The sequence below is a fragment of the Acinonyx jubatus genome, chromosome B4, assembly GCF_027475565.1.
Source record: "Acinonyx jubatus isolate Ajub_Pintada_27869175 chromosome B4, VMU_Ajub_asm_v1.0, whole genome shotgun sequence".
In the NCBI taxonomy this organism is placed as follows: domain Eukaryota; kingdom Metazoa; phylum Chordata; class Mammalia; order Carnivora; family Felidae; genus Acinonyx; species Acinonyx jubatus.
In genome coordinates, this window is record NC_069387.1 from 74,193,964 (window position 1) to 74,214,614 (window position 20,651).

Sequence of the window (20,651 nt, forward strand, 5' to 3'; positions counted from 1 at the left end):
TTGGGAGGGGCCAAGGTACAGGAAAGACTACTAAGGGTGTCCTTGACCTCAGGAATGGCAGGTGTCCGAGTAACAAGTCTGGGAAGACACACAATGGTCTTCATGATGCTGAAGGGCCTAGAGTAGTCATGCTCTCTGAAGACACTGCAGCTTCAGCTTGGCAGGGAGAAAACCAGAGGAAACCCTCTAGCCACAGAGGAAAGGCTGCCTCCTATACCTGGCTCTGCCACTTCTGACCCAACCCAGGGCCCAGAACATCTTCAGAGAGCTGGGAATTTTACAAAGAGTTTGATTTTATTGATATTTAAATATATTAAATATTTCACTGAAATACATGGTATACCACCCTCCCCCACCCCCACAGTGGTTACATTATAAAACCAAAGTCCATGGGCCTCCCATCCACTGACTCCCCCACCAACTGGTGAGAAAGGGGGCAATGGTAGCCCAGGAAAAGGGCATGGCTGGCACTGTGGTATGGGGAGTCAGGGTGTTGGACAGGTCCCTCCCACTTGACAAGAAGCAAAGACAAATCACCCAAGACTGAGGTCTTCCCACTCTGGTCTCCTTACACCCCTATCCCCACCCCAGGGCTCCAAGCAGTCCCTTTCCCATCCAGGGATATGTCTGGGGAGAGGGAGTTGATCTTCTCTCTGGACCAACTAGTCTTTTCCCCTCCTCCTGCCATAGCTAATGAAGTGCCTGATGACCCACTTGACTGATGCATCAAGATCCCCCAAGGCAGGCAGTGCAAGCCAGAAACCAGGCCTCTGCAAGGAGCTCGAGTCAGAAAAGGCATGAGGAAGGGCAAGGGTGCCACCCACCCCTTTCATTCCCCAAACTTAGCAACTCTGGAACCCTCTTCTCTGTCTCTCTAATCATCTTTAACACAAAATGATCTTCAAGCAAAATTCAGGCTAATGCCTCTGGCTTAAATAGGTACAGACAGACAGAGAAACCAAGGCACCAACTAAGTTAGGTGGCAAGGAGGTTGCAGGGAAAGGAGTAAAAGAAGGCAGAGATAGGAAGGGAATCTAGAGTCCAACCTCCTGACCCTCCTTCCAGCCCTTGAAGGCTTCATGGAGACTGGGGAGCCAGGAACATGCTAGACTGAGACTGAAGGCTGGGGAAAGCCAAGTTTCAGGTTCCCTTGCCCCATCCCCTAGTACCAGTATCTGGGTCCTCAGAGGGATCCCATGCTACCCCAGTCCCAAAGTATACCACCATCTGGGGAACCCAGGAAAGTCCTGAGGCTCTGCCCGCCAAACCCAGACAGTTCAAGTGCATGGAGCACTGAGGCTCAAGCAGGCGCTTGGGTCCCTGCCCCAGGCAGGGAGACAGTCATGCTGCACACACGGCCCCCAAATGGCACTTAGGGATTTGGCACAAAAAGGACTCCTCTCCCCAGGGCCACCTTCCTCTTGCTGCCACACCCCATGCTACTCCTGTACAACCTAGGCGTCTCTCTCCATCCCTTGAAATCAGAAACCCTGCCTTATTCCCCGAAGACAGAGGCCCACAGGAGAGAGGCAACCCAGGGTGGAGAGCTGAGGAGAACCATAAGGACACACACAGACCTGGAAACAGATACACACACAAAAAGGCTGACAGGCACACACATTACACAGACATACAGGCCCTCCCCAGTGCCAAGACTTGGGAGGACAGGTTTGAGATCAGGGTCACCCTCCTCCATGCCCTGACCCTTTTCTATTTGGCAACAGAAGGGGTAGAGATGCTCTGTGCCCCCTTGCCAGCAGACAGCAAGAGAGCATGGGGGCAGAGTGACCTGATCCTGACCCCAATGGGGCCCTCAGATCAAGAGTCTGGTACCATCCCACTCCCTGGCCAGCTTGCTCTCTTGGGCATCTACAGGTGAACTTCCAGCTCCTGACCTTTTGACATCCCCACATACATGCTTGCTTTCTGGCTGGGTGTTTTCACAGTACCAAAGGAGGCTAGATGCCCCTTTTCCTGGAGCTGTGCAGGAACTAGGGCTAAATCTGAGCTGTCAGAAGTCCCTTTGTTCCCCTTTGGGGACAGATCATGGGACTAGGATTTGGCAAATGGAAACATTCCCCTGAAATATGGACAGAGCAGGGTCCCCAGAGCATCTCCCTCGTCTGCCCTGTGCCTAGGAGGAAGACCCGACTGGGGTGGGGTATCCAAGGCCAGTGCTGGGGATGCAGGCATAGCAGAGGCAAGCATGGAATAGGCACTCCTCATGCCTGCCCCAGTCTTTGTACAAAATATTCCCAGGAAAAAGAGGGAAAGGAAGGGCCCAGCCCTGAGTCTGTTACCCAGACAGACAGGGAAAGGGTAGGCATGGCAAGCTGCCATTTTAATCCCTGCTGCCTCTGCTGCTGCCCTGCCCCCTCCCCTGCTCCCAAAAGCTGGAAGAGAGGAGAGGGAACAGCCCTATCCCAATTAGAAAAGTAAAAGTCACTTGCATAATCCTCTTGGTATCCCCCTGTTCACCAGCCTGAGAGCAGACGAGCATGGTCCAAGCACAGCCTGCTGGGAGGTTCCCTTTTGTGGTCAGCAGGGTCTGGAGGCTCGGTGCCCCCTGCCACAGCTCCACCCAGCGAGCACAGAGTCCACTCAAATGCCCACCTTGGTCCTGTCAGCTGAATGTGTAGTTGGGTCCTGCTAACTGGGGGGGCCCCCATTGAGGAAGTAGGTGGTCATCTCCCCCTTGCCCTTCACCTTGACCACCCCTCGACACTCCAGCTGGTAGCCCTTGGCAGCTAGAACCTGGTACAAGTCCGTGGTCACCTGGGGGATGGGAGGGGAACCCACTTAGCCTGGGATCCTTCCTGCTGCATTTGCAGGGGTCCAGGGGTTTCTAGTCATGCTAGCCCCCCATCCCACACACCCCCAACCACTGAACACTGCCACCCTACCCCTGTCCTAGCTGACCTGCAGAAGCCCTCCAGACCCATACCCTTCCCAGCCTCTGCTCACATCCCCCTCACCTGGATTCGGTCAGGCACCCCCGTGCTGTCCATACGGCTAGAGACATTCACTGTGTTCCCCCAGATGTCATACTGTGGTTTCCGAGCCCCAATGACGCCTGCCACGACTGGGCCCATGTTCAGCCCTGCGATGGGGACAGCAGCAAGAAACAGACTAGTGGATGTTCCAGAGTCAGCCCAGGGAGTCATCCCCCCCCTCCTGGAACCTTTAGAAGGACCCAGAGAAGAAAAGTGGCAAAGGGACAAGTGTCCTGGTTGTAAAGAATGGAAGATCTGGGTATGTCAGCTGAGCAGCTCCCCTGAGTTAAAACAGCTATTGCTCTAACAGTAGCTAATCAACTGAGTGCTCGCTCTGTGCCAACCACTCTGGTAAGCTTTATGCATTCCATTATTTCATCCCTTCAACAACCCTAAAAGGTAGGTATCATCCCATTTTATAGATAACCTTGTGAAACGTAGAGGAGTTGGGCGACTTGCTAAACAAGCCAGTAGGTGGAACAACCGGAATTTAAACCAGTTATGAGTCCAGAACCCAGTCTGTTAACCATTACTCCCGCCCATCAGCTCCTAGGACATCTGAGAGGAAGTACCTCTTATTGGACTGGCCATAGGTGAGGGTACAGGTACTAGAGCTTAAATAAACCTGGTTCTGAATCCTAGTTCAGCCACCTACTAGTTGTTTGGCCTTGGCCAAGTTATTTAATGTGAGAGTCAGTCTCTATCTGTAAAAGGGGATAACAATGTGAGGATTACGATGTCTCAGTGCCTAGCACACAGTAGGCCCTCAATCAATGATCTCTGTTCTTAATATGAGACGAGCTAGGAGGTGAGAGAAAAGGACATCCCAAAGGATTCCTGATGGGAAATCTATGATGCCATCCCCAGCCTGATTCCTTGGCCTCACCCAGAAATAGCCCTGGGAAAAAGCTGCTAGGCAAGCGGGCCATCTCACCAATCTTCATCTGGAAATTGTTGAAGGAGTGCTCGTTGATGTGCTTCATCTGTTCCATGAGCCGCATGGCATAGTCAGCCAGGGCAGTGATATGGGAGCGGCCCGCTTGATCATAGGTGCTGGCATTCAGCCCTGAGGCAGCCATGTAGGTGCTACCAATCGTCTTGATCTTCTCCAGCTGCCGGAACCGCTCCTCGCTGATAATCTGGACAGCACAGGGAGACCTGGCTGTCAAGGCAGAGAGGCCAAACCCACCCTGCCCAATGCTCACTCATGCCATGCCTCGGCCTCATCCCCCCCCTTCCCTGTTTCAACAGCTCCCATCCTTTTAGTCAGTCCCGTCTTCCAGTTAGTGCAGGACTGAGGGAGGAACTTGGAAAATAGGCCTCCTTTACAAGGCAGCCATCAGAACCCCAGGCCAGGACTCAAGCATACAGCTTTAGGCCAACTTCCAAAGCTCGCTCACAAAGCTTCCATAGCTCACAGAACTATAAAAGGGATATTAGCCGTCAATTATTCTAACCCTCACTTTTTGGGAAACTGAGTACCAGAGGGAAGTGACTTTCGTCCAGAACAGTAAATGACCCATTCCTGACCTGGATATTCAGGATACTTCCTCACATTTGCTTCCATTTTCTCTATTGAGGGGCCCATCTTGCTTACTTGGGCTCATGAGGTTCTGTCCAGTTTACTGCCTTCTTATTCAGTAACATCCACCCGGTACCTATCCTGTCCTCTCCGCAGGTCCTCATGTCCTTTGATCCCCAGCAGTGATGACCCTGCCCCACTGGGGCTGACCTCGCTGCCTCGGACACCAAGGGTCCTTGTCCTTGTTTCTGCCGTACATACCCTTACTCCTACCCTAACATCTCTGGGTCCCATCAAACCTCCCTTCCTCCTCCCAATCCAGCCACGCCTCCTCCAATGCTGGCCCTCCTATCCAAAGTTCTCTCCACTGCCCTGGTCCGGCTAGTCTCCCTTAGGCGCTCTGCCAGCACCAACCAACCAGATAAGTACCTCATCAAAGTCAGCGATGATTTCGTTGAGCAGCCGCAGGCACTCGACGCCCTCATTGTTTGCCTCCAGCTCCACATAGAACTCAGAAAAGTTGGCAATGGAGGCAAACATGACGGCCACACACTCACACGACTGATAGTAGAGCTCATCGTTCCGGCGCTCCCGGGCCAGGAAGTGGGCAGCCACGTCCTTGGGCAGAATGTTATGGAGCAGCCTTCGGTTGTATGCCTGCAGCTCCTCCATCTCCTCCTTCTCCCCTGTTGCCTGTGGACACCACACCCATCACCCACTGCCCAACATTCACAAGAGATAGGTGCAGTGGCCAGTGCCTGGAGACGGGCATCAGAGGGAATCACGGGGAAGAAGAAAGGCATGGACAGATGAGGCCTGAAGAACAGGCAAAGGGGTGATAGGGGTAGGGACAGAATGAGGCAGGGATAGGGGATGGGCACACAGAAGGCTTGGGGCCAGGGTGGGCTTGGTGTGGCCTGAGCCTTTGCCAGCTAACAAGATGCATTTCTGGCTTGACCCAGATTCTGTCCCCAGGATCCTCCCCCTGCCCCAGAGGCCCACTCAGTCACCTGCAGTTTCCAGAGGAAGTCCAGACGAGCAGTTGATTCCACCTGCTGGGCATGCAGATACAGCGCCAGAGCAAACACCAGTAGAATCACGGGGGTCATGTATTTGAGTGCTACCCTCCCTGCAGCTGGGCTGAGGGTAAGCAGAGTCAAGCTCAGTGTCTGCAAGAGACATGTGGCAGTCCTGCCCTTTCCTGCCCCAGAGCCCTCACTTACCAGTCCAGCCCATCGAAAGTCTCATTGGAAGAAGCCCTGGCAGGAAGATACAAGAGACAAAGTCATCAGTTCTTGGGTTGCTGGGTGGGGGCAGGGAAGGGGAGACAGAAACTGCATTTACTGAGCACATAGCACAAAATAAGGCACAGGGCCAGGGCTTGTGCTTATATTAACTCATTAAGAGCAGAGGTTATGAGAAGGTTCCACTCCTAGCTCCTCCACTTACCAGTTCTGTGACCTGGAACAAGATGTTTAACTCTAGGCCTGTTTCCTCATCAGTAAAAGAGGGACAAGATCTAAATAGAGCACTCAAAAGGCCTAGCGTGGCACCTGGCTTGGAGTAGGGCTTCAACAAATATCACTGTAATCTCTACAGCCATCTACAATCTAGGTGCCACTGCTATTTTACAGATGAGGAAACTGAGGCTCAGAGAAGTTAACTTACCTGTCTAAGGTCACATAGCTAACAGGAGGCAGAGTGGGGTTCAAACCCAGTGGACTCCAGAGGCTTTTCCTACTACACAGAGCTATTCGATGGGGTTTGCAGAGGAAAAGCCAGTGTGGTGTCCCAGGCAAAGCCCTTAATCAGGAGTTGAAAGTTTTTGTTCCTAGCCAGGGCTCTGCCACCAAGCAGCTGTGTGGCCTAAGAGAATGGGTATGAAAGCACCATGCAAATAAGAGAAGGAATTCTTTAAATGTCTAGCCTAAAGACACAGGGACTTCCCAAGACTGGGGTTTCCTTGGGGTGACGGTCAGGGGTCATATGCTGGGAGCTCCTCTACTGCCTCTTTTCCCCCTAAAGGTGAGGAGTGTGAGTGGTGACATTGCGAGGGCACAAGAGGCCTGGGGACCAGAAAAATCACAGTGACCCAGAAGGGTCAGGAAGCTCACAGGGGATTAAAGGGATTGAGGATAAACTCACAAGCCATGGACACCAAGCAGCAGGTCATAGTTGTCAAAGATGGTGGCTGGGGGGCCCAGCAGAAGCAGCACCAAATAGATGAGCCCGAGGACAAAGATCATTGCCAACTTCCCGATGCTACTGATGTGTAGGAAGACAGAGCTGGCCAAGAGACTCAGCAGCATGTTCCCAACGAAGTACTGGGGAGCAATGGCAGAGGTGGTGTTGGACGAAGACAGAAGTCATGCCCTCCCCCACCCATTCAGGAAGAGCACCGCACTTCCCTGCCTGACCTAAGCTTCCCTCCACAACCTCAAACCCAAACCTCCTTCACCTTCCACAGCCAGCCCCACACCACTCCAGGACCCCTAGATGTTCCTCCAGTAGGAACTCTGGTGAGATCCTGGGTCCCCATTGCCTGTCAGCAGGTCTGGCACAGAGGAGTCAATAACTAGTACTGATTAGGAACCCCCCACCCCATCCCGCCTGAACACGGCTTGGACACCTCAGGGAAGCTGCAAGTGGGTGCGGTGCCCTCACACAGGGGAGCATCCAGGCCCAGAGAGTAATTGAGCTGCTGCAGGTGGCAGGCAGTGATGTCAGCAGGTGTTACATTCAGCATCCGGGCTGCACAAGTCCGTATGGGGGTGTGGTTACAGGTGAACTGCAAAAGTTGAGGGAGGCATATCAGGGTACGCATGGAGGAGAGGGGCTCAAGGGCCATGCCTCAGTGCCTTATACCCTGGAGGTCAAAGCTCTCACTAAAGGATGACAGGAGATGGGGAGAGCAAGGAGAATGGGGGACTAGAGTTAACCCCACCCCCTCCTTTGGGATAACAACCTCTTGGAGGGCAGGAAATGGGTCTTATTCCTTTCTGTAGCCCCAAAGCCCAGAGCAGTGCTTGGCATAGAGGAGGGGTAGAAGAATCTCCACTTGACCTTTACCATGTTGGCGATGGCAGAGGTGAACACAAGCAAGACTGAAAAGATGCCAACCGCAGTGCTGTGTGCCCGAGAACGGACAATGCTGCGGGAAAGGCGTTGCAGGGCCTTGGGGAAGAGCTGCAGACAGGCAAGAGACCAAGAGTTAGAGACTGTGTCAGCCAAGGGGTAAGGCCAACCAGGGATGGGGCCCAGTAAGGGAGGCCTGGCCTTCTCTTCCCTCTCCCTGCATGATTTCTCACCGCCCCGGCCCAGCTTGCCCTCCCCAACCAGCCCTGGAAGAACCCCCAACATACAGAGCCACAGGAGTACACGGCACAGGTCAGCACAGTGATCAGCAACAGCAGGAAGATACTGGCATAGATCCCAAGCAGCAGAGTTGAACTAGGGCAGAACAGGACCAGGGAAAATGTTACTCTGGAAGTCCTGGGCATCCTTGTCCCACTCCCCAGATTGGCAGGGTACAGGCTCCCAGGACTGTGAGCTTGCATGGGTGTTTAAGAAGGTTCTGGGAAGTGGTGGAGGGAAGAGAAACAGAGCAAGGAAGGGCGGGGCTCTCACTGTGGGAAGACGAGGAGTTGGATAAAGCAGATGAAGCAGAAGACCAACAGCGCACAGGCTACGTAGGCTCCGAAGCGGGGGTCCACCTTCCGCGAGTACTGAGGGAGAAGAGGCTGAGCTGGGGGCTGGGCTCTGCCCTGGGGGAGGCAGGCCACTGCCAGGGGCCTCAAGTAGGGGCAAGCAGTGGCTCAATTAATAGGAATCCCCACTGTGCCCTGTGGTCACCCCCCAATCCTCAAAAAACCTGCTGATCCCTCAGTTGTGCTCAGCCTCCCCCCCTGAACTTCCCCTCCTACCCCGGCCCTCATCCCCCTTTGCCCTTAGCCTTTGGGGGCAAACCTTCTTTTCAAGATCCTCTCTCTGGAAGGTGAGCAGGAAGCGGCGCACATGGTCCTTCCGTAGTTGATCGATGCTGCGGGCATCGATGGCACGGCCCAGGAACTCATCTACCTCATCCTCAGGGTTCAGGGCATCTTGGGCACCCCGGCTGAGGGCAGGGGACATGACTTCACCAGGGGCATGAGCATTACCACGTGAGAGGCAATGAGAAAGGAAGGGCATGGGCAGCACCCAAAGAATGGAGTAGCTGTGTGGCACCTACTCCCACACGACACACCTACAGTCCAGGAAAGAGGGGGGATCTCGGCTCCCCCACAGCCCTGTCCCAGGGTGTAAGTGCCTTCTCCCTCCCCTTCCTCCCTCCTCAATAACCTGACTTACTTGTCTTTGCTGGAATCATCAATGCCCTGGAGAAAGGGACAAAGTGTGCAATGGGGTGAAGGGCAGACCATCTTCGCCTCCACAATCCCTTCCCCATTCCCAACACTGTGCTGAGTGTTCCCCCCGTGTACTTTGGAGGGGCTTAGGACCCCTGTTATGAAGTCACCCCTCCTGCCCCCAGTACCAGAAGTCATACACGGAGATGTATGAGCCACAACAAGGAAGGCCAAAGAGGGAAGAGGGGCACAGCGTGTTAGGAAGGTGAGGCCTCAGGTCCTAGTGCTGTGGACCCCTCACCATCTGGCGGAAAGCCTTGGAGTCCTTGGTCCGGGAAAAGGCGCGCTCAGGCACCCAGCGTGGCATCAGTCCTTCCATGGAGTTGGCCCGTGTACGCTGCAGCTTGGCCAGCATGGCCTTCTCCTCTTTCTGTGCAGGAAGCACGGGCACAGTATCAAAAGAGGGTTCCAGACAAGATGTCTGTTTGCTCCCTGCATTTGCCCTTCTCCCTGCCTGCCCCCACCCCCACCCCCACCCTGGACTGACCCGTTTCTGGCTGGCTCCCAGGATGAGGAAGGTCTCAATATGCTGCTCCTTGAGGTATGCATTACGTTCACCACCACGGCCTGGCTCCACCTCATAATCCCCATTCAGGTACTGCAGTGTGGCCCGAGTGATATGGATGCGGCTGTGAGGGAACAGGAGGGTGAGACCTGGGCTAGCCCACCTCACTCCCATCCCTGGCCACCCGGACCCGACACTCACCCGGCCCGGCCCCCCGCCTCCATGTGGTTGGCCAGAGTCACGTCATTGGACCACACATCGAATTGCCATTTCCGCAGACCAAGGACGCCACAGTGCACACGCCCGCTGTGGATGCCCACGCGCATGTTCACGTTCACACCTGTCACCTCACGCACCAGCCTGGGAGGAGGTGGCTCCGGCTCAGCTTCTGGCACAGACATCCCCACGCCCAGCCCAGAACTAAGGCCCTTCACTCCCCTCAGAGCCAAGCAGGCAGGGACAGACCCAGATGCCAGACATGAGAACACAGCTTTGGCTGGACATGGGCAAAAGGCTGCGTGGGTCTCAAGGACAAATGTTTGAGAACTGTGTTCACCAGCATCCTGTGGAATTGAGCTACAAAGGGAGGAGTCACTGCTCTCCCCTTAGGCTTGCTCAACTAGCATTCTCACCAGCCCAAATCCCCTCACCATGGCTCCCCTACCCTGCCTGGCTGGCTGGAGTCTAAAGTGCACAAGCTGAAGAAAGATCCATTCCCCTCCCAGGCGATGGATCTCCAAAACAGAGAAACAGCCAAAACTGAGAAAAAAATCCCAAGGACACATCAAAGGGTAAGAGCTGGTGGGGGCACCCTCAGTTCCAGGGAGCCTGGGAGGGACACTGCTTACGAGATGGCCTCGATCATGTCCACCCCCATCTCCACACAGCAGTGGGCATGGTCTGCTCGGGCTTCCGGCAGCCCCGACACACAGTAGTAACAGTCCCCTAAGATCTTGATCCTCAGGCAATGATTTTCCTAAAGGGGAGAGAGTTGGAGACAGTCACTCCCACTCTCTTGCCCACCCAGCACCCTCACTGAGTCACCATCTAGCCCACTCTCCCAGGCCGCTCCAATGAGGCTATGTTCTCACCACATGCAGCCCTGCCCCCCCCAGCCCCAGCACCCTCACCGCAGCCAGTTTGTCAAACCGGGCAAAGAGCTCATTCAGGGTCATGACCAGCTCCTGCGCAGTGCACTGGGATGCCAGGCTGGTGAAGCCTTCAATGTCTGCAAACAGGATGCTGTGGACAATGGGGAGAAGATGGAAGGGCCACGTGGCCCTCAAAGACTCCCAGGTCCCCCCATCCCTCCTGGGACCCTCCCACCCCCAACCCTACCTGACATTGTCATGCTTCTGTATGTAGATCTTGTGGAACATCATGTCTTCTTTCTTCGTGTTGATATCTTCTTTCATCTCCATGGCAACGTGCTGGGGCAACACTGATAGCAGCAGCCGTTCCTAGACCAGTAGTTTCAACAGGGCACCACTATCTTCTTAGCCTCATACTGTAATTCCTCCTGGTGCCTCCACAACCCCAGAGGCCTCCCGGACCCCCCTGGAGACCTGAGCTTCCCTTCTGGACCTCCCCTATTACAGTCTACAGCAGATATACCTCCCAGCCCTCTCTGATCACCCCCACGCAACCCCCCACTCATGCTCCCATTTACGCCCTCCCACCTTCAGACAGGACAGGAACCCCAGTGTCACAGGGCTTGTGCTGTGCACAATCAGGGGGAACCATTCAGAGTTATTCCATGGAGTGGTACAAGGCAGCAGATCTAGCATACAGGTTATCTGGGGGTGAGGTGGGGGAAGGCCTTGGACAGGGAGAACAGCCCCACCTGCTGCCGATTCTCATGCTGCAGGTGCAGCCGGGCCTGGATGTAACCACGGGTCTCCTGAAAGGCCTGGCGCTGAGACACCTCAGCTGGATAGTGTGTGCAGATGCCAATGACGTTGGTGCAGAGGAACAGCAGCATGTTGGCACCAAGCTGCAAGAGGGTGGCAGAGGCAGAATGGTGACCACCCCCCACCTACGCACAGGTGCAACTTGCTATCCTCTCTGTGGATGCATTGCTTCGGGAAGGAAGCCCGGATCCTGTGCCCTGTCTGTCCCCAAGCTCTCCCCACCCCTGTAATACACTTCCTTCTTCTCCCACAGGACTCTGGACCCCTGCCTGGATCGCTCCACAGCTAGAAATGAGAGCTTCTCACAACTCCTGGGAGCAGAAGCACCAACCAGGGCAAGGTGGGTCATGGGGCCGGGGCCCGGAACACTATGACTTCCTGCCCCACAATCAGCCCAAACAAAAGACAAATGCTGCTCCTTCTGCATGTGGTTCTCCTCACACGACAACACCCAGGAGACTCGAGCTCTATATCCTCCTGTGAATGCCCAGGACAAGTCATCTCATCTCTCTGGGCCTCTGTTTGCTCATCTAGAACCTGGAGCGGGACAATAAGAAGATTTCTAAGGTTTCTCCCTGCTCTGACATAACTTGATAGAATAATAATTATTATTATAATCACTGGAACTAATTTGCTGGCTGTCTCCAATATGGCTGGCTTCTATAGCTGCCTCCTATACAGTAACTAATGGATTTCCTACAACTCTATGAAGTGAAACTATCTCATTTTAAAGGTGAGGTACTCAAGCACAGAGAAACTAAGTAATTTGCCCAAGATCACACAGCTAATAGTGGCTGGTGTGGGACGTGAATCCAGGACAGTCAGACTCCAAAGCCTCTGTCCAAATCCTACTGCTGGTACATTCCAGATTTCCAAGATTCCTACTTACTCCACTCACCCAAGCTCTTGAGGTCCAGCCCCATAGCCCAGGCTTGGGAGTCATCAATTGGACTATCATGAAAAACTCTTCCTAACTAGGAAGTGTTGCCACCATGCCCAGCACCCCCAATACTTGGCACAGCCAGCCCCCATGCCCTAGGACCCTGATCTCAGGATGATCACCTCTCAATCAGCATCAGTAGCACTGACTGGAGAGCATGTCTAAGAAAAGCTGGCCTCAGTGTTTCTGGAAATTCAGGGGTTAACCTGGCACTTGTGGTTCCACCCGAGTTGGCTGGGGCAGGGCTCTGGTTTGGGGAGAAGGGAGGGAAAGAGCACCAACTGGAAGAAAGGAATTCTGGGCTCTGCCCAGAACCAGAACCAGTCTTGCAAACTTGGGAAGGTCAGTTCATCTCTGGGACCTCAGCTTCAATTTTCTTAGGTAAAATGGAGGGGGAGATTCAGCAAACCCCCAGCTATTTCTAGCTATGACCCTCTAGGACTGGCCTCCCAGCTTTCCTTCCCGGTCCAGCTCACAAGGGCCCCCCTCCCAGCAGCAGGGGTGAAGAGGGGAGCACATTATCTCCCTCAGGAGTTTCTAAGAATAGCCCCCAGTCGGAGAGAAGGGAAGGGGGGGTAAACCAGGCAACTTCCCTTCCTGGCCCCAGGAGCCCAAGAGGAAAAAGTGAGTCATGGTGGAGGGAAGGGGAAGGGGGACGAGAGACTGAAATAGATCTGTACACAGACCCCTATCCCACTGTGAGAAAAAATGGATGCCAGGGCACTAGAGGAGATTCCAGGCTGTGCCAGGGTCACTGGGTGAAACTGCTCAATGTGTCTGAATGAGTGGGTCAGAGGAGAACGAAGCCTCCTTCCCATGAGCAGGGCTGGATCTGGAAAGGGGCTGCCCAAGGAGCCTAGAAAGGAGGCCACAGACCCACACCATCCAGACACCCATAGGCCAACTGAACACAGGGAATCCTTCTTAGTTCAGAGAAGGGGTATGGGCAACCCTGGCTCTAAGGACTGGCACAGGGGCAGGGGTGACTTTCTCCCCTCGCCCCAAGAACGTGCATGCTGAGACCTACTGGGTAAGGCTGCAGCTGGGTGCCCCTGGGGAGGCAGGAGGCTGGCAGAGTCCTGGCCTCCATGGGGCTGCACCTCCCCAGTCAAGCCTTGGGCCTGGCTCTCGGCACCATGCCAGCTGAAAGCAGGGAAGAGACACCCACCTACCCCTGGCCAGCCAGAGAGCTGGCTTCCTCCAAGCTCTTCCTTCCCCAGGAGGGTAGTCCAACTCCAAAGCCCAGCACGATAGCTACCTGGTGAGAAGTGGGGGGCCCGCAAGGACAGAAAGACCCTGGCCCTTTAAGAGGTCTGGCTGCCTTGTGGGTGCGTGCTCCACAAACAAATGGGCTATAAAGTTACTTTTAAAAAGGTACGTTCTGTTCCGGAGCACAAGCTGGGCAGAGAAGGGCATCATGCCAGAGCACCCAGCTTCTCACCCTGGGAGCCCCAGGCAACTTCCTCTTTGTGGGTGGGGCTAGGGTGGGCTATAGGCCACAAACCCTAGACAAGGCAGAGGCCAATTCCCTCAAAACTTGAGCAAGACAGACACCCTCAATATCAGGGTACCAGCACAGGGATCATGAGGTGTGTTGGTTAGGGGCCGTGTCTAGAGCAGCCCCTGAAGATCAGCTGGGCAAGATGTCCCGGTCTCTGCTCCCTGGTCAAGCGGATTACCTGACATGGCCAACTCCACATGCTCCTGTCTCTCTGAAAGGGACTTCTGAGAGGGCCCTTCCCTGAGTACCATCCCCTACAGCACTCCCACACCTCCCTGCCCCCAGGTGAGAACCCTGCCCTGTCGGGTTCTACTCCACTCTGGAAGAGGGTGGAGACCTAACAGCAACATCATGAGGTAGATACTATTTTTATCCCACGTTTACAGACTGGGAAGAAGGCTGGGAGAGAAGTAAGGTTAGTTGTCTAAGAGCTCACAGAAAAGAACGCAGCCCATTGGACAACCAGGTCTTCCCGGAGCCAAGCCTTGATTTCTCACTCAAATACCATGCTGTCAAGCCCCACCCCACGCACCACTCAGAACCCAGATGCAATAGCTGGCATGGGCAGAGAACCTCGAGGCAGGGCTGCCAGACCCCTGGTGCTCAGTGGGAGGAGGGTAGGAGAAGATCAGACCCTGATGCCCCTCTTCCAACCCCACTCAAACCACTCCCAGCCCAGAAGAAAATGAATCCTACTTATCACCTTCTGCGTCCTTTTAGAGACTGCCTTGATCCAGGAGAGAAGCAACTCCTCTCTTGCTAACTCCACCCAAACCCCGCTTGCTCCCTCCAGGTCACCACCTGAAGCTGCTTTTCAGGAATGGCACCAAGGCCTGCGTCTCATGTATCGACTTGGGGCCAGAGATGTCGCCAACACTGCCCTCTCAACCCTGCTCCTGCCCTGGGGCTAAACATCACATTCCCACTTCCAGCCGTACTCAGGTCTATGGGCTACACAATTTCAGGTGCCTCAGGCCAAAGAGCTGTAAACCGTGGCCCTTGGTGAGAGTACAAGCTGGGTCCTGGGGCCCTCCCTCTCCTCAGCAGTGCCCTCTGCTCCAGATCCCAGATGGAGCCGACCCCTGAAACCTCGCCTCCCATCATCTGCCCTTCCTCTTGGACACAACCAGACATCCCTACACCCAGTCCCCACCCACCCTCGATTACCAGACCCCTTCTCATTCCGGCCTGGTGCCCCCAAGCACTACCCTGTGCCTGCTTCCTGACTACGCACCTGCTTCCAGAGGAAGGCATCACCATGGTTGAGCTGCCAGGCCAAGATCAGATGCAGGGTGGAGAGGCCCAGGCCACTGAAGACAGCCGCCCGCATGCGGATGGGTAGGAGCGTGTAGGTGATGTAGACAAAAAACACGGGGCACCAGAGGCCCACAGAGGGGCTGCGGGGGTTGGCTGCCAGGGCACCCCCAACCTGCACAGCTGCCAGGATGCCCAGCACCACATAGCTCACCACCCACATGGAGTCCTGGCGGAAGCTGTGCCGGTTACACACCACCATGAGCGCTATGAAGAGGGCGGCGGCACAGGCCAGTAGGGCCACATAGGCAGGCTGAGGGCGGGCAGGTGCAGCATGAAAGGCTAGCAGCACGGCCGTCAGCAGCACCAGCACGGCCATCAGCAGCGTCAGGCTGCTCTGGTTCATCTGAAAGAAGTACCGCTGGTACAGGCGCTCCAGCTTGGCCGAGCGGAACTGCTTGGACTGGAACACCTGAGCCAGACGGCGCCAGCAAGACCGCCTACCCCGGGCTGCCACGTCGGGTGCCACCTCGGCTGCCCCGACCGCCGCCATCGCCTCAGTGTCCTCAAAACCGAGGGCCACCGCCCGCAGCCCCGGCTCCTTGCCTGGGCCACCTCTCCGCATGAAAGTCTCATCCTGCCAGGGGCACCGAGGAGGAGCTGCAGGGGTGGGGCTGGGGGGCTGTGCATCCCGCAGGCAGCTCATATAGCGCGGTGTGCAGAAGCCGCTGGTCCGAGTCCCACGGCGTGGACGCTTCTGCCCATTGCGTTCACCCCAGGCTGTTTTCCGTTCATCCACCTTGGGGACCAGGAGGCCACTAAACCAGGACATGCTGCTGAGAGAAGGGAACGAGTTGGTATTAACACCACCGTCACGGCCTACCGCCACCAGTAGCTACATAAACCAAGTACTTCCACAGCCAAGCTAAACGCTTCCGACACACCACTCACATAAAAGTATGGAGGAGGACGACGGGATCCCCATTCAGCAGGTGAGGAAACCGAGACAGAAGCAGGAGGGTAACTCGCCCTACATCAAGCAGCCACGGATGTGTGGGAACCAAGATTCTAACCCAGATCTGCCGGACTCCAAAGCAGTACACTTCAACATTCACCTCTTCCCTAAAAAGTACTGATTTCTTGGTGGTTACAAGCTCGAGTGCCTGTGTCAATAAGCAAAGGAGGTCTGGGAGGAACTGAAAAGTCCACTCCCGAGCACCGGGGCAGGCACCACACCAGCACATAGCTGGCACGGGCATCCCAGTGGAGCCTAATCTTCTGATTTTCAACAGAAGCTGAAAAAAATGTACATTTTAACATGACATCTCCTGAGTTTTAAATGCTGGCAAGTAACTCACATTTTTCAACACTGCAAGCCAAATAAATCACGTCTATGGAATGAATTCAGCCTGTGAGCTGCCAATCGGTGACCTCTATACAAAAGGGAATCTCTTTCTACATTGTTCCTCATCGTACTCACACCATGCACACTTCACCAAGCCAAATTCAACTTCTCCCTCGGGTCACAGCTTAGATGGAACTTCCTCAGGGAAGATGTCCCAGCTCCCCCACCCACACTAAATTTGGCCCCCTGTTTACCCTCTGTACATTTCCTCCATAGTACTTATCACAATTAAATTGCCCCTTGTTCATGTGTCCCCACCCCTCTCACTATAAACTTTTGTGAGGGTAGGGATTGACTGTTTTGCTTAGCACCTTAGCCCCAGCACCGAGTACTGAGCCTGGCTCATGGTAAGGACTCGAGAAATGTATGTTGAAAAGACAGAGAGAAAGCTCAAGGGCACTGGCATAGAGCAGCTACTGTGTAATAATAATAAAGAGTGATAATGCTATGATTCTTCACTTTCTCACCGCACTCCAGTTCTATTAGCCTCCTTGCTGGTCCCCAACACACCATGCACGGGGCGGCCTGGGACTGCGGTGCCCGCTGCCTGGACTAAGAGCTCCTCCAGGTCACAGCTCAAGTGTTCCCTTATCAGTGAGTCTTTCCCTGACCGTTCTATTAAAATAGCAACCCCCTTTCCTGGAGCTCCCTATCTTTCTTCCCAGCTTCATGCTTTATTTTTCTCCACAGCTCTTATCAGCAACTGCCATTCTATATATTTTCCTTATTTGTTCATTGTCTCTCCTCACTGGAATATCAGCCTCATGAAGGCAGGGATTTGGGCCCATTTCGCTCCCTGCTGTATCTGCAAACACCTAATAGGGTCTAAATAAGTGTTCCTAGAGTGGATGGGTAGATAATATTTTCTCTGTGCTTTAAACTCTTCGAGGTCCCTTTCACATACCCAATTCCATCTGATCTTCACCAAAGCCCTGCGAAACTGCTCCTGTGGCCACCTTGCACACAGATTTGACAGGGGGAAGGAAGGAAGGAAGGAAGGAAGGAAGGAAGGAAGGAAGGAAGGAAGGAAGGAAGGGAAGAAAACAAGGTCCATAGCAGTTCTATACAGCTGGCCCAAGTTACAGAGATCCTAGGTCACCAAATCAGCCCCAGATCTCAGGTCTCCTGGAGGGTAGTGCCTTCAACTGGGGTGGGGAGGACTCTATGACAATACCCTCAATGTGTCTCCTAGCTGAGAGCAGCTCAAGAGAAAGTGTGGATAAGAGCATTCTCGTCCACAGATGCCTGTGTCTCTAACAGGGCCACACTCCTCCATGCCCACAGGGCACCCTGGGGCTCTTTGTATTTAAACCTTCAGAGCTAGCAGCCTTGACATTTGTCCTCACGGGGGGGGGGGGGGGGGGGGGGGGGGGGGGAGTAATGCCCACAGGATCAGCAGCTCAAGGCAGACAAGTGGCACTTTGAGCAGACACCCAGAGGCCCACTAAACAGAAGGCAGACTGGGGACCTCTCTGCATGCTAGAGACCCACATCCCTGGATCACTCTCAGCCAAACTTCTCTCAGCATCCCTTCTCCCGTATCCCACAGAGCACCGTGCCCTCCTAACATCACCAACAGCACCCTCTGGAGGGACAGATCAGAAATCCAAGACTTTGGGTCAGGTTGGCATTTGGAAAAAGTCACCAAAGGAAGCCTGGCTCTTCAAAATACTTCATTAGAAGCACAATTTTTGGAGCAAGACCAGGCTTCAAACCTTAGGGTAATTACATGCTGGCTGCACAGCCTTGAACAAGTTACTATCTCCCTGTATCAGTTTCTTCACCTGTAAAATGGGAAGAGTAATAGTCATGAAAAAAATCCAACAGTATCTTTCACATAACACACACCCGATAAATGAGTTCTTCTCCCCCACCCTATACCACTTTGAACCCAAAACTCTGCCAGCGTCCAAGAAATGGAAAGACAGAAGAGCCACAAGCAAGAACACACATCTCCCCAGCCAGTCAGACACCTGGTTCTATCAGTCCCCACGTCCTTGGCTGTCAGTCCCCAGAGCTGCTGGAGACAAAGCCCAGAGTGAGCAGGTTTCCCACCACCCCTACCATGACATTTTGCTTCAGCCTCCTCCTACTTGCCAGTCCCCTGCCCTGTATTAACCATTCCTCCCCCCGCTTGAAATGGCCCAGACCTCTGTTCCCAAGGGACCTGTTTCTGGCCATGTTCCCAGCCTCCTGGAAGCACATCCTAGCATCTGGCTCATACCCACAGAGGAAGGGGCAGACACTGTCCAGGAGAATGCATGACCATCCCCAGAACACTCTGACTCCCCAAGAGGCTAGCTTCCGAGTTATGTAACTGTCCAACTAACTGCAACCACCCCACCTGGGACTCCACCCCAAGCACCACTGCCCACCTTGGAGAACTCACCAGGCTCCCAGCACTCCTGGCACCCCAGACTAGGCCGGTATGACAAGGAACAAGGGAGGGCACTGCTCAAAGCCACAAAACTTCCCTACATGGTCCCCCAACCTTCGTTGTCCAGAAATAATCCGTCACTCTGAACCACAGACCACCTCCCTCTTCCCCTGCCTCCAACCTTTTCCGCCCCTGGGTCCTGGTCCCTTGCTCTCTCGCACAGATGTGCTGCTCCAGACACCAGCTCCCACAGCCAGAGCCACATCCATTCAGCTTGGCAGTTGGAGGCCCAGTGCCTCCCAGACCTCAAGTCCCTCCCAACACTGATCCTCCGGCTTGAGACCCAGAGTCTGAAGCAGGCCAAGGCCCAGCCCCAAGGATAGCTCTGCCCACTGCTCTGCCCAAACCCTCTTCCTGGCCACCTCTGTCTGTCCCTGCCCCTGCCCTCCTTGGCAGAAGGAGGCTCCAGGGGATTTAAAGTGACTTCAGAAAGTTCATGGTAGAAGGCGCTGCCCAGGCAGGGCCCTTCAGTGCCAGCACCGCCCACCATGCTGGGAAGTGGGCCTCAATTCCAGGCCTTTCCAGATGTAGAGGAGCCTCCCCCAAGGCCTGTATCTGGAGGTCCAGGATTGCCTTGGCCTGGCTTCCCCCGCCTTCAGTCTCCCTGAAGACCGCAGAAGGCTCCCACTTCCACACCCAAGCACACAACCCCCACTAGGATTTTCCACCCACAGGGGTGTTCTAGTAAGGGGAGGGTATGGGGAAAGAGTCCCCATCTCGGGATTCCACCTCTAGGTTTTCGGCCAGGCCACGTTCAGAATAAAGTCTGCTCCCCACCCTGGCCCCCTGCAGCGGGCAGTGACACCACCCTTTTCATCGCCAAGCTCTGGGGTTAAGGGAGTTGGGGGGAACTCCTGCAGGCAGAGGGCATTCCCTCCTGCCGCCCAGACTGCCCTCCTCCCTTAAACACAATCACAGTCTACCCCAAACTCGGAGGCTCACCCCACAGCCCCTCTGCGAAAACCTCACCCAGTCCCTCCCCCAATACATGCCTTTCCCCGGGTCCCAGCAAGCCTGGCACTCGCTTCGGGTGGAGGAAGGGGGTGAGGGTGGGAGCCTTGAGCCCCCCATCTCCTCCCCGATTTCTCAGTCCAGCCCCAATGGCCTCAGGCTCGCCTCCAAACACTATCGAGCCTCCCCATCGCGCGCTTCTGTGCCCCCAACAAAAAACCCTCACTCTCGGGAGCCGCGCGGAGTCTTCACGCCCCCCCCCCCCCGACCCGAGCGCCCAGCGCCGCCGCTCCCCTCCACCGCTCCTCCGCGCGGGCTCACCTGCCTGCCGGGCTCCGCGCCTCCCCCGGGCCCCCGCCCCGCCACCGCCGCGGGCTCCGGCCGGGCGGCCGGCCGTCCCGCGGTCCTGCTCCGTGCCCGCGCGTCCCGGCCGTCCCTCCCGCTGTCCGCAGTCCGCCCGGCCCGCGCCCCCTCCTAGCTGGCCAGCGCAGCCGCCCTCTACCCCGGATCCAGAAGTCCCCTCCCCGCCGGCTCCCGGACTCCCCGCCTTAAAGGCACAAGCTCCTATTGTCTGGGCGCCCCCTCCCCCTCCGCCTCCCGAGCCCCGCGCGGGGGCCCACTCCCCTTCCGAGGAGTCGGGTAGGGGTGGAGGAGCCCGAGCAGCGCCCCTCCCTCTGCGCGCCCCCTCCTCTCTCCGGCCGCTCCCTCCCCCAGTCCTGGGAAAACAAGTGGCTTCTGTTCTGGGATCAAGACCCTAGGGGAGGGGGCCGTCCCGCCCGCTGCCCCTTCCCTCCACCCCCTGGATGCCTCCTGCAGCGTTCTCCGCCCAC

General features: G+C 55.5%; 1 protein-coding gene across 10 annotated transcripts in view; it reads right to left on the reverse strand.

Annotated features, from left to right (window-relative positions):
• The window catches only part of ADCY6 (adenylate cyclase 6), a 40,134-nt gene extending 19,832 nt beyond the window's left edge, over positions 1 to 20,302 (reverse strand). Inside the window, exons 1-22 of one of the 10 annotated variants that reach the window (XM_027036013.2) lie at positions 20,143 to 20,302; positions 15,009 to 15,864; positions 11,267 to 11,416; positions 10,762 to 10,883; positions 10,554 to 10,665; positions 10,272 to 10,399; positions 9,625 to 9,783; positions 9,406 to 9,547; positions 9,160 to 9,288; positions 8,863 to 8,888; positions 8,482 to 8,629; positions 8,143 to 8,240; positions 7,878 to 7,965; positions 7,585 to 7,701; positions 7,145 to 7,303; positions 6,661 to 6,839; positions 5,739 to 5,774; positions 5,526 to 5,655; positions 4,945 to 5,208; positions 3,928 to 4,132; positions 2,976 to 3,100; positions 273 to 2,775 (exon numbers count right to left, since the gene is read on the reverse strand). In XM_027036013.2, coding sequence (XP_026891814.1) covers positions 2,650 to 2,775; positions 2,976 to 3,100; positions 3,928 to 4,132; positions 4,945 to 5,208; positions 5,526 to 5,655; positions 5,739 to 5,774; positions 6,661 to 6,839; positions 7,145 to 7,303; positions 7,585 to 7,701; positions 7,878 to 7,965; positions 8,143 to 8,240; positions 8,482 to 8,629; positions 8,863 to 8,888; positions 9,160 to 9,288; positions 9,406 to 9,547; positions 9,625 to 9,783; positions 10,272 to 10,399; positions 10,554 to 10,665; positions 10,762 to 10,883; positions 11,267 to 11,416; positions 15,009 to 15,860 — 3,495 coding nt within the window. In that variant the 5' untranslated portion in view covers positions 15,861 to 15,864; positions 20,143 to 20,302 and the 3' untranslated portion in view covers positions 273 to 2,649. The other 9 variants (XM_027036014.2, XM_053226174.1, XM_053226175.1 and 6 more) reach the window with 9 other exon arrangements.
• Positions 20,303 to 20,651: the final 349 nt, after the last annotated feature.